This window comes from Episyrphus balteatus, chromosome 3 (assembly GCF_945859705.1).
Source record: "Episyrphus balteatus chromosome 3, idEpiBalt1.1, whole genome shotgun sequence".
In the NCBI taxonomy this organism is placed as follows: domain Eukaryota; kingdom Metazoa; phylum Arthropoda; class Insecta; order Diptera; family Syrphidae; genus Episyrphus; species Episyrphus balteatus.
Window position 1 is genome coordinate 93078269 of NC_079136.1, and position 13768 is coordinate 93092036.

General features: G+C 30.6%; 1 protein-coding gene across 4 annotated transcripts in view; it reads left to right on the forward strand.

The window, feature by feature from the left end:
* LOC129913035 (GRIP and coiled-coil domain-containing protein 2) overlaps positions 1 to 13768 on the forward strand; it is a 64144-nt gene that overhangs the window by 46991 nt on the left and 3385 nt on the right. For 3 of the 4 annotated variants that reach the window (XM_055991386.1, XM_055991387.1, XM_055991385.1), the window contains exons 3-6: positions 1758 to 1863; positions 1922 to 2238; positions 8395 to 9486; positions 10982 to 13450. In XM_055991386.1, coding sequence (XP_055847361.1) covers positions 1758 to 1863; positions 1922 to 2238; positions 8395 to 9486; positions 10982 to 13450 — 3984 coding nt within the window. Of the gene's footprint in view, positions 1 to 1523; positions 1688 to 1757; positions 1864 to 1921; positions 2239 to 8394; positions 9487 to 10981; positions 13451 to 13768 lie in introns of those variants that run through there. The other variant, XM_055991384.1, reaches the window with a different exon arrangement.

Genomic DNA, 13768 nt, shown 5'->3' on the forward strand with positions numbered 1-13768 from the left:
TCGAAAAATTTTAGCCGAGCTAAAATGAGTCCCATACAAATTATCGATAACTTGTATGGGAATTTTATCTCGGCCAAAAATTTAGCGCGAGCAGCGTACCAGGCTTTACTGCGATGGAAATATAAAAATTAAAGGCCGGCCTGACAGATTGGTGCCCATTTTTTGACAAACAAATTTTGACATTTTTCGGATAATATTACCTTATTATGTGTACTGTGGTTCGCATTGGCCTCTTGCCATAAAAACTGGTAAAAAATTCTAGTGGCTTGCCCTTATTAAAAAAAAAAAAAAAATGGGAGACTACGAAAAATAAAAAGGCAAAATTTAAGGCATGTTGTCAATCATTTAGATGGGCCAAAAATCAGGGTTAATAATAATAATAACAAAGTACACAAACAGGCCTCTGTCAGCTGTCAACTTGTCACCAAAGAAAACATCAAACAAAAAAGTAGAAAAGAAAAGAAAAGTCGAGAAGTAACCGTGGCCGAAGGCAGTCGCAGCTCTTGGAGCTAGTAAAAGTTTAACGTAAAGTTATATTATCTGGACGAGTTACTAATGGGTCTGTGGGATTGCCCCAACCCATTCGTAAGTCCAACAAACACGTGTGACTTATAAGTCAACACCAGCAATAGATAATTAGCCACAGCTAATTAATCCAAATAGTGATGGAGATCCGGACGAGTCACTTACGGGTCTGCGGGATGCCCCAACCCGTTCGTGTGTCCTGCAAAGAACGTGCGACTTTGAAGTCGACATAAATCATCAACAGCAACAGACAATTAGCCACAGCTAATAATAACACAAAAAGTGACTAGGATGGATAATTACATCGCCATAAAACAGGGAAACTAGTATGTACAAAAAGTTAAACTGTGCTAACAGTACAACATAACACACCACAACAGTAAATAGCGGCATTTCATCGCACGCTATATCCATACAAGTAAGCGGTACGAATCATAACGGCGCATCGAAACACCTGATGCTAAAACTGAAAGCATATTCCCTAGTACATCTAAAATACTTTAAAACATATTCGCCAGTTAATTGATTTAATTTCATCTAAATTGAATGTTTTATTGTTTGCTACAATGTGATTTTACTTGTATGTTTAATGTATATATGGAGCTCTCGCTTCATAAACTCAAAAGAAACAAAAAAGAAAAGAAACGAAAAAAAAATAAAAATCTCAAGCAATATGTTAGATATTAAGCATATCACTGCACTGGCCAGTTTTCGTATATATGTAGTTTTAAGATAGGTTAAGTTTATTGTATATATGTATTCGTGACTACCGTCACAAACAAATTCAACTAAATGCTTATGAGCAAAAGCAGTCCAACCATATATTTAGTTTTATATAAATACTGACAGCCACGAGGCTTTACAAAAAAAATACTCGAAAAAGAAGGCAATACTTTATAGCCACTTTAGTACAATAAAAGCTATTGTTAGAATAAGATATAAAATGTAACCTAACTTTGAAGACTCAATAAAATTCAATTCAATTCAATTCAAAGAAAAGAAAACATCAAGAAAAATAAAGTGACGTCGTTAAACTTGACAATGCAAATAATTTAATTGAAATTTTTTCCTTAAAATCTTTTTTTTTTTTCGTAAATTATAATAATTAATTAATTAATTAATATTTGTCTACATTAAAATGGATACAAGTCAATCAGCTGGGGTATATTACTTTAATAATATTGATCAAAAAAACACATATTAATCGAGTAAACTATAATTTTCACTTCAAGGTGGACGCTAAGAAAAACACCATCGAATCTATGAGCAGGGAGGAGCTCATAAACAAATGCAAAGGACTCTTAGGAATTGCAAAACAAGCTAAAAAAGCAAAAGATGGTAATTTTTAAATAAAGTATTCAAGAAAATCTATTATTTTGATTTTGTTTATTTGTAGAATTTGCTGAAGAAAACCAAAAACTCAAAGAAAACATGACAAATTTTGAGACACAACGTGAAGCAGATAAGAAATCCCTCCTCACGATGAAAGAAATGCTTGAGCAATTCACACAAAATAAACTTGAACTAGCTTCGGAAATCAGTGAGCTACGTGGTAGAAATAAATCGCTAATAGAAGAACACACGAGTGTTAGAAAAGAAAAAGAAATGCTTGCTATTGAAAACGAAGCTTTACGACGGCAAGTGAATAGACTTACAGAAGACAACGAGAGCTTACTAGAAGATATTAATCGGATGGATGAGCAGTTAAATCAGGTTTGTTTTCCTAATTGTATAAATAGTGAGGCGGCTTAGCATTAAAAAAGAGTTCAATCGTGCACTTTGTGATAAAAGCATGAAATTAACATCGTTGGTAGTACTCAATTTAAGAGTTATTTTGAGATATTGGGCCACCTTGTATTCCATTCGGAAGGGTAGATACAAGACTTTTTCTGTGTTGCACTTAATTTGTTGCATATCGTAGTATAGGCAATGAAATATTGTATTAATATGATACATGATTTCGAGGTATTTTCTAACGCCCGATCGAATAAAATCAATACCAAAATGTCTCGACCATCATGTAAAAAGTTATTGGACTCTTTATGAATTGTCTTTTACTCAAAGAGGAAGAGTCAAAATATTATCAAGTATTCCTTGAAAAAAAGTGGTAGGTTGATAAAATTTCGTGTGGACGTTTCATACACCATAGAAAAAAATAATAAAATATGTTCATCAAAAAATTTCAGGTCAAAGGGTGTTTTTTTTAGCGAGAAAGAACACTTTTGAAATGGTACCATTGCAGCACATGGAAAATTTTTGCATTTTTTTGAACCGCATATATATTTTATACATCGTATGAGAATCAATAATAATCAAAAAATGAATTATATTTACCATGGAATGTTGAATTTTCATGCAAAACTTAAATTGCTTGCTTTTATTTTTTATTGAATTTTCATACAAATTAATGTTTTGAAGGAGTGAGGTGCAAAAGTAAAAGTATGAAAAATAATTGTGCAGTTTGTGATAAAAGGATCAAATTTTAAGATATTGGGCCTTTTAATATTTCACCTATGAGGATGTACATGAGCCATCTAATAATCACAAATTTCACAAAACTTCATTTAAATTGCTTTCTGTGCATCGTTATAAACATCTTTAAAGGTAAAATATTAAGTGGCCCAATATCTTTAAATGAGGGTTATATATTGTACTAACAATCCTATTAATTTGATCCCTTTGTCACAAACTGCACAATTATTTTTCATACTTTTACTTTTGCACCTCATTCCTTCAAAATATTAATTTGTATGAAAATTTAATAAAAAATAAAAGCAAGCAATTTAAGTTTTGCATGAAAATTCAACATTCCATGGTAAATATAATTCATTTTTTGATTATTTTTGATTCTCATACGATGTATAAAACATATATATGCGGTTCAAAAAAATTCATAAATTTTCAGTGTGTTGCAATGGTACCATTTCAAAAGTGTTCTTTCTCGCTAAAAAAAAACACCCTTTGACCTGAAATTTTTTGATGGACATATTTTATTATTTTTTTCTATGGTATTAGAAAAGTCCACACTAAATTTTATCAACCTACCACTTTTTTTCAAGGAGTACTTGGTAATATTCTGAATCTTGCTGTTTGAGTAAAAGACAATTTATAAAAAGTGCAATAACTTTTTACATGACGGTCCAGGCATATTGCTATTGGTTTTATTCGATCGGGCGTTAAAAATTACCTTGAAATCATGTATTATATTAATAAAAAGGTTTCATCAGCTATACTATGATATGCAACAATGCGGGTGCAACACAGAAAATCTCTTGTATCTACGCTCCTGGATGGAATACAAAGTGGCCCAATATCTCAAAATAACTCTAATATTGAGTAATACCCATGATATAAATGTCATGCTTTTATCACAAAGTGCACGATTTAGATGCTAAGCCGCCTCACTAAAAGTGAAAATAGAAACAAACAAACAAAGTAGTTTTGGTCCCTTTAAGAGCGGAATTCATAGTCGTCACTCAAGTCGAGATTTTGTTCAAGCTAAGGTTGGGACAGGATTTTGGCTTGAATTGAAGAAATGCTAAATTAGTACAGGTAAAATAGGCATTAAACAAAATTGTTACACTCATCAAACTTGGCAAAAAGTTTGCTTTTGGGATGAGAACCAATAATCAAAAAAGTCTATAAAAAAAGTTAGGTGGAAGGGGTTTTTTTTTTTTTTTTGAAAAGACAGTAAAATCCGTAATTGGTCCCAAAAAGTCAATTATTTGTGTAAAACGTCTAAGAACTTAAGTATAAACGTTCAATTTGTCATCAAAACCAAAAATAAAATTTAAAAACAACACCCTTTCAATCATTGGATTTAGTCTTTTGGAAATTTTTTTTTTATGAAAATTCTGTATTCTTGCTTTCCATCCCAAATTCAACGTTTTTTACTAATTTCACTATGGTGGCCCATCACCACCCTTTTAACCGTGATATTCTTATACACATTTAATTCTTCTTGTTTCTAATCACAAAAGTAACTGCTGAATTTAAAAACTATAATTATGTACTTACTTTTTCCAATAAACCCACGTTTTCTCTACACCTAAAACAAACACCCTTTCACATGAAAAAAATGTAGGGTCGATGTGGGTAAATGTAAACAGGGGTAAATGAAAACATGGCTCATAACAAGCTTCAGTTAAATCTCTTTGACGCATACATAAGTACAAATCGCGGACGCGTGTATCTTTTACATAACTTATACGTCAAACTCATTGCTGACAAGAGAGAATTCATTCGACCATTGAATAAGAAGTACTTCTTATTCAATGCATTCGACGAGCGTATTTTCCGTGAAAGATAATTTTTTAAAGTGCCAAACAAGTCGTTAGTCTTTCAGAAAAATTAAATATTTTTGCAGATTCAATTAAGTCAGTATAATTTGCAAATACTTTTTAATTTTTGAATTTTGATGTAGATTCTATGTGAAACAAACAAATTTTAAAATACAGGACATTTATGTCGATTTGCATTTGTTTACATTTATCCCAGAATATTTTTCATAATGGGAAAATGTTAACAACGTATTCTGGGGGTAAATGTAAACATATATTTTTGCTGAAATTATTGGTTTTAATAAAAACAAAGTATGATACATGATCGAAATCATGTATTTTTAGTCAATTACTGTTGCTAAAGTGCCGCGGAGTCACATTTTAAAGTAGCCAACACCATCATTTTCAGTGGATGATGTTGCAAAATCGGTCTTTGACGTAAAAAAAAATATGACGTTCATAGCTGCTCATTATGCATATTGGGTGCCTATATAAAGAATCAAAGAAAGAAAACAAAAACTTTTATTGGAATTTGAAAAAGTTTTTGCCAAATACCTTCTTGAACGTTTTTCAATTCGTTATCCATATGATAAAGAGGAAATTCTAAATTTTAAACCACTGTTTACATTTACCCCGAATTTGTAAAAAAAACATAAACATGGTGGGGTATTTGTAAACATGCCATATTTGACAGTAATTTAAACAATTTGGGAAATATTTGTTTATATTTATGAAAAAGAATTGCCATCATTTTATATTTGCATTGGAATATTCATACCTGTCAAGTTGTTCCGTGAAAACATATTAGAATCTAAAGTCAAAAGAAAAAAAAAGACATGAAATTGTTCACATTTACCCACATTGACCCTATAGGCTTATTTTATTCATAGGAAAGACAACATTTTTAAAAAATTTCGTAAACGTACCTTTTATACCCATCATTTTATCGGACTTATCACAGATTTTCCTTATTTCCCAAAAAAAAAAAACACCCTTTCACATAAAATATTTGTATAGATTGCTTAGATTCTTGGTTTCTGTTATAAATGAAACATTTGTAACCAATTTTCATTGGTGTAACATTTTTTCCCCAGTTTTTTTTGGTACTGATTCCCAATTTCATCATTTCTTAAAAAAACACACCCTTTCTCTCAAGATAATTTTGTAGACTCTTTCACCAAAAATATTTTTAAGCATGTGTCATATGATGATATTCCACAAACAATTTTTTTCACTATATTTTTGACCTTCACCCCCTTCCCTCTTGTCCGCAAAAAAATATCCTTCCACCCAACTTTTTTTTATAGACTTTTTTGATCCTTGGTTCTTTTCCCAAAAGCAATCCTTGCTACACCACCAATCGATTATAAATGACTCAAAGAATTTTTATTGAAAGTAAGATTTACAATGGAACATTGATTAAATAGTATCTATTCGAAATTAGGTTCATAAAGTGTTTTAGATGAATTCATTCATTATTGAAATCTTGATATATGTACATGTGTAGGTTGGGATGTCCCTTTTTCCGATCATTGCTAAATTTTAATGCGCATACGTGCTCAAAAGTTTCGAAATAAATACAAAAAAATATTCTCCAAGTGTGAAGTCCCTATCTTTATGTGAACGAAACAAATATTTAAATTTGTTTAACCTTCTGTCTGAGCCAGTACAAATTAACCGTCATTCTCATTATCATTAAAATTATAATGCTGCAAATTTTCAAAATTTTCTATCAACTTTTAAAGTTTTTTTCCGAATTTTGAAGTACACCTCTTTAAAACTACATACCTGTAATCAATCGATATTTTGTAAGGAAACATTTTAAATTAAGTCGCGTCGGGTTAGTATAAAATAAATTGCACGACTGGGGTCGCACGTACTTGCTGTTATGGTAAAAGTTACTCTAATGTTAAAGCTCTTCATTGAACAAAATAAGGTATATGATAATTTCATAAGTGGAAAAAAAAATAAAATCTTTTTTTATTAATAATTAAATACCGTTTTAAATGATCTTTTACAAAAAACAAAGTATGCCATTTTATTTCTTGTATAAAAAGGAATTTTTAGAAAAAAATTTATCGAAAATCGTTAGAGCCGTTTTTTAAAAAAAATAATTTTTTATATATAAAAAATTTCTAACATTTTTCAAAAAAAAAAGTTGGTATGCCATTTTGAAGAAATAAATAATTTACACATAAGAACGGAATTTCAAAATTTTTTACCAACCCGTTTCCAAAAAATTGATTTTTCAAAAAAAAATTTTGAAATATTTTTTAAAAATTCAAAAATGTGTTTTTTGAAAAATTTAAAATTTTTTTAAATAACGATAGTTTAAACGTTTCTGTACAAAAATTTTGGTCGACATATGTTTTGTCGTTTACGAGAAATTCATAAATAAAAAAAACCATTCTATGGCAGGTACCGTTAATAACGGTTCAAAAATTATTTTTTTTATTTCCAAAGGAAGCTTTTATGTGTTACACTACACACAAAAATTTTAGTCAAAATCGTTAGAGCTGTTTTTGAAAAAAATTAACTTTTCTATTTCCGTTATATGAAAGGTACCGTTAGTTTTGGTCCTACAAAAAAAATTTCAATTTGTCCTCTAGGGAATCACCCAAAACTCTTAACTACCAAGTTTGAAGGAAATCGCTCCATTAGTTTAGGTGGTAGCTCGAGGGACACACAGACAGACGGACAGACAGACAGACAGAATTGCCGGACCCACTTTTTTGGCATTCTCCATCATCGAAATGTCATGTAAAATTGTTATCTCGAGTTCGATTTTTTTTTACGAATCCTAAACTTACCCTATAGTACCTATATCGCAAGTAAAAAAGGACCTGGAACTTGGAAAATATTTGTTTGTTGAAAGGGGTGTTTCTTCGTCTGTTGCTGTTTATTTTATTCTTTTATTTTTTTCTGATAAACCTCAGTTGAAATTTATTCCTAGGAATATCTTTTTTTATATTAACATTTTTTCGTTGGATAGTCTAACTGATGATTGAAAAATCTGGGCTAAATTTTCTTTTTTTTTTTTTAGTCCATAATTAAAATATGAAGCTTGAAGCCCTTGCTGCTTTTTTATTCCCATTAAATAGATTTCATTGGTTACGAATCATCTAAAACCACATAGAATACAGAAGAGAAGGGTAGAGAAGAAAATTTTTACTTTTTTGGATTTCCAATCCCCTTATTTAAAAAAATCTTTATAATAAAAAAGAAATCGATTTTCTATCATCTTCTTTAAATCGCCAGAGCTTTTCAATTTTTATTTAAATATTTTTGCAGTTGTAGGGTACATTCAAAAGTCGATGTTCTCAGATCATTTCTTGCTAAAAAACTTGGAATTTATTCGATGCGAAGAAATGTCGCTCTATTAATATGTTCCCTAGCATATATTCCATACCGACAAGTGGTCTTGATTTAAGTTTGCATAAAAAAATACATACCGAAAGATAAATTTAAAAAAATTTAATTTTATCAAAATAAATATATAAAATAATTCAAAATAACTTAATATTATGTTTTTAATTAACTAGTACATCTTATTATTATTATGGTTTTTTTCTTTATTATGTTTTTCCAGGTCAATGTACTTGGAAAAGAACAAAAACAACATTTAGACCTTCTTGAACTCGAAGTAGAAAAACTTAAAGAATACGAGGCCTCAAGTAAAAAACTCGCTGTAGAATTCCAGGACTTACAACAATCCCACGAAACACTAACCGAATCATACAATCTAATCAAAAATGATTCACACGCTTTGGCTGCAAAATGTCAGAACCTTAAAGAAATTAACACAGAACAACGTAACAAATTCCAAGGCTTAAAAGATAAATTCATTGAAGTTCATAAAAAACTCAAACAACTCAAGGAATGTAAACGAGTTTTGGTTGAAAGCCATCATGAATATGCCGATTCAATATCCAGATGGCAATTAGAAATAATGCAAGCATCAGAGCAACTCTGCAATCATATACAGTCTCTAACAAAAGAAAATACCGATCTTAAAAATGAAATTCAGACAAAGGATGTAGACAATAGCATAGCCTTGCCCCAGTTGCCAATATTAATTGAATACTGTGAAAAGGCACTTGTAGAATACCGTCATCAAAATGAGCTTATTGATCAACTTAAAATGGAAAATGAGAAATTGAAAGAAAACGGTCTTAAAACCCAGTCTGGTGATGAAGTAGATCATAAGGAATTTAGAAATGAAGATTTTGAAACCCTTGAACGTCTCAAAATCGAAAATAGTAATCTTAGAGAAGAAGCTGCGAATGCAAAACAAGCTATAGAAGATAAAATAAAACTCATTGAGTCCGAAAAGCAACATCTGCAAGAAAAATTAGACAAAGCCGAAGGAAGAGCTAGTGAAATTGAAACCCTTGAACAACTTCAAATCGAAAATAGTAATCTTAGAGAAGAAGCTGCTAATGCAAAACAAGCTATAGAAGATAAAATAAAACTCATTGAGTCCGAAAAGCAACACTTGCAAGAAAAACTAGACAAAGCCGAAGGAAGCGCTAGTGAATTTGAAACCGAAATAAATACTCTTAAGGCTAAGGTTGAAAACCTAACAATGCAGATATCTACAATTACCAACGAAAAAGAAAAGTTGGAAGAAGAAAAATCAACCATCCATAGCATGGCCGAAAGGGATATGAAACATTTGAAGGTATTTAAAGTAAAATTATTATTAAACATATTTTTTAAATTTAGTTTAGCAACATAATCGCTTTTGTTTTTTTTTTAAATATATAATCACCAAAATCAAAAGGTTCGCAATCGAAAAGATTTTATAAATTTTACTCTCTTTTCGCTTTTTCGTAAGTTTTAACGAACATATTTCCCCAGGAGTTTTCATTTAGAGTAGGGCTAAATATTTCAGGTGGCCTTACAAATACAACAAAACAAAACCATGAGGCTTGTCCCTCTTACAAAAAAAGAGGAATAGGCCAGATTGTGAGACCTTTTCTAAAAATGGCCCCTCAGAAGGATTTATCCCTTTAGACCAGTGCCAATAATTTTTGAAAATATTGCATTCGATTTTTTCTGCCCTGTTCGATTTCACTAGTCAAAAAGTTTTTTTTTTTATACCTAGACATCAAAGTGTATTTTTCTAATGGTTTTTTGTGCGCTGAGTTCGAAGTCAAAAAAATTCTATAACAATTCGTTTTTGACATATTACCATGTCAAAACATCACAAAAACAGTGTTTTGGACGTTCAAAACTCAATATCTCAAAATAGTGTTTTGGTTTTTGGACGTTCAAAATTCGATATCTCAAAAACTTTGCACGTTTGAACTATTCTAATGGTAGATTCAAATTGAAAAGGTCAAAGGCCATTGGAAAAATATAATTTAGTTTCTATTGAAAATTGTTTCTCGCCAATATTACTGTCATTTACGGAAAAATCAATCTTAAAAATAGTTTTTTTTTTCAATTTTTCTCAATGTTTTCTAAAACAAAAGTATAGTTTTTCCACAAAATCTTTAATAAAAGGTTTTAATCTTGCATTTCAAACTTTTCAAAAATAAAAAATTTTTTCGGTAACTTTTTTGATTGAAAAAATAGCTATTTTTTCAAATTAAATTCGTCAAAAATTATTTTTTTTCTCAAAAAACATTTTTAATAGATAGAAAACATAACAAAGTAATTTTTAACCAAGTTTTGTTAAAATCCAACAATTTTTGTAAAAGATAAAAAATCAAAAAATCGTATTTTTGGATTTATTTCAATATTTTTGAGGTTATATAAAAAAATGGTTTGAGTAAAAGTTGTAGACATTTATATTATCTACAACTTCTGCTTTTAATTTTTTTCGATAGGAGATCTACTTTTGACAGAAATCGTAAAAAAACACAACTTTTTCGCCCACCCACCTCCTTTTCCCCAATTTGTTTGTGGGCAATTTATTTTTCCCCTTTCATATACCTACCATTTATCCTAAATTTTCCCACCATCCTTTTGCCGCTAATAATTTTTTCAACTTTTGCCCTCTGAAAACCGGATTGGCACTGGTCTACTTGTTTTACTTCATGGGAAGATTACAAGAAGATATTTGATGATATGCTATAAATTTATCAATCCTGTTTAATTTGTTGCTTAATTATTATTATGTTTATTATTAAAAAAAAAATTTAATCAATTTTAAATTAAATTTATTGCAGGACGAAAATGCAGATCTTAAAGATAAAACAACAAAATCTGATGAAAAACTTAAAGAAATGCAATCAAAAATACAAAAACTTGAAGAAGAGCTCACCAATGACACTGGTGAAAGCGAACTTGAAAGAAAAATAAATATAATTGAATCATATCTACCAAGTTTAATTGATTGCTGTGAAAAGGCATTGTTGGAACATAGAGCGCAAAGTGAGCTGCTCAATACATTAAATAATAAAAATATTGAAGAAAATAATGAAGAACTCGTAGTAAAATTAACCAAAGAGCTTGAACACATAAAAGAAACAAATGAAAAACTAAAAGAAAAACTTTCCAAAACCAAAACCAATAACGAAGATGTTGGTAAAAAAAATTTGGTCAAACTTAAAAATGATCTTGTTGTAAACAATCACATTTGTGAAGATCTTCAAACGAAACTCGAAAAGCAAGAGCGTGAGAATACTGATTTATTAAATGAAATGCGTGAATTAAACGAAGCACTCAAAGGTCGAGGTGATGTAATATCCAAGCAACAAGCGAAACATCAAGAAATGATAGCTGAAATGAAAAAAACATCGAATGCTCTATCCAAAATCGAAGCTGATTTACAATCAAAAGAAAAATTAATTAAGGACAAAGAAACAAAAATCAGCAAGCTTAGCGAAGATAATAAATCAGCATTGCAAGAAGTCAATCGACTACAGAATGCTTCGCGAGAAAATGAATCGCGAATAAAACAGCTTAACGAAGAAATTACATATATGAAAGCTCAGCTAGAAAACCACGATGCTCAAAGTGAAGCCCTTTCAACTTCGACAATATCACGGGCTGAGGAACTAGCTCGTTTGCGTGAGGTTGATGAGAGTTTTGAAGAGAAATATAATAAACTAAGGAGTTTAGCTGTTAAAATGAAGAAAAAGTCTCATGAGCAATCACTTTCCATTGTTGAGCTCGAAAAACAAATTGCTGAATCAAACAGCAAAGTAACTGATTTAAATGAGAAAATATCCTCACTGGAAGGTGAAAGAGATTCACTACAAAAAGAATTAAAAACTTGTAAAAATCAAATTGAATCACTCAAAGCGGAAGTGAGTAAGTTGAAGGTTTCAAAGAAACAAAGTAATGTTTTAAATCTTGAAATTGAGGCATTTGAAAAGTCTTTAAATGAAACAACTGCTAAATTAACAGCGAAATCAGCTGAATATGACCTTATGCGTGAAACACTTCAAAGTAAAGAATCAGCTATTGAAGTTTTGAAAAAAGAAAATAAAATACTTGAAGAAAGTAAAGAGAGTGAGATTGTTCATGCAGCTGAACTAAAAAAACAGATTGATAAACTTCAAAATCAATTAAAGGATGTTGTACATAAGAAGCAGGAGATTGCAGCAAAGTTGGATGAATGTCTAAATGACAAGCAAACTCTGCAATCGGAAGTAGAAGAACTTAAAGAGAATGTGTTACATCTAACAAAGAAACAAGACGCCGAACGAATCCTTATGATTGAAGAAAAAGAAAACTTACTTCAAAGAATTAATTCTTTAGAAGTCGAATTAACTGCGTCAAATAATCGAATTACACTCGCCGAGCGTTCTTTCCAAGATCTCCAAAACGAATTTGCTAATTACAAGGTAAAAGCTCAATCTGTACTGCGTCAAAATCAAACGAAAGAATCGTCAAAAGAGCGGGAGCTAGAAGAAGAATTAAGGCTAGTCAAAGGAGAACATAAAGATTTATCCGACCGCTTGCAAACATTTGTAGAGAAATATCAAGCGAGTGAAAAGGCAATCGAAGAGTTGCACGAGGACAACAGATGCCTTCGAAATCGCAATTCTGAATTGCAAAGTAAGATAACAGAAATTCGTCAGCAATCAGAAAGTATTGCACGAGAAAATAAAAAACAACTTGAAACATATCAAGAAACTTTAAAAGGACACCGCCTACAAATTGAAGCATTAGACTCATGTCATCTCCAACAAATTCAAGAATTACACGCTAAATACAATCGAGAAATTGCTGACTTGAAATCAATGCAACAAAAAGATTCAGAAAATTACAAATTAAAACCATATGATAAACATGATTATAGTCTGTTGGAACGTGAGGATGCCGAAGGATCTGAAGCTGAAACAACACAAATTCCTAAATATCTACCACCGAGAAAACGATCCAGTCATGATTTGATTCCACTTGATGAGTTATTGAGTTCACCAATGGTTGATAGCACGTATTCAGTTTTAGAAAGGAGGAAGTCATTATCACCATCGATTGAATTGCAAGAGACGAAAGAACGCCTAATGAAGCAAGAAAGCCGTGTTAGGCATTTAACTTCATTGTTAGCTGAGAGTGAACAAGATTTAGCAAGGTTGACGCAATTAAACGAAATGCTGAAAGAAGAAGTCCGAAGACAAGAAAGAACAGTTGAAAGAGAGAAGCATATGCATAATTCAGAATATCTAAAGAATGTTGTTTTGAAGGTAAAAAAAAACATTTATTGATAATTTTTAGTAAAGTATGTTCTTACCATTTCAACTGACAAAATCTCGTAAAAATCTATTTATTTTAATTTCCTTGATCTTAAAAAAATTCAATTGACACGGGCAAGAAAATTTAGTCAAATAAACCGTCTTTTGTTCATACTCGTTGGCTTAGGGTGAATCCCTTAAATGCAAATTGTGGTTATTTTTTTATGAAAATTAACGGATCCTGCAATAATCGTTAGGTATAAGTTACTGACGACTGTGATGTCACATAGTAGCTAATTATGATACGAAATGAATCTGTAACATCTTTCT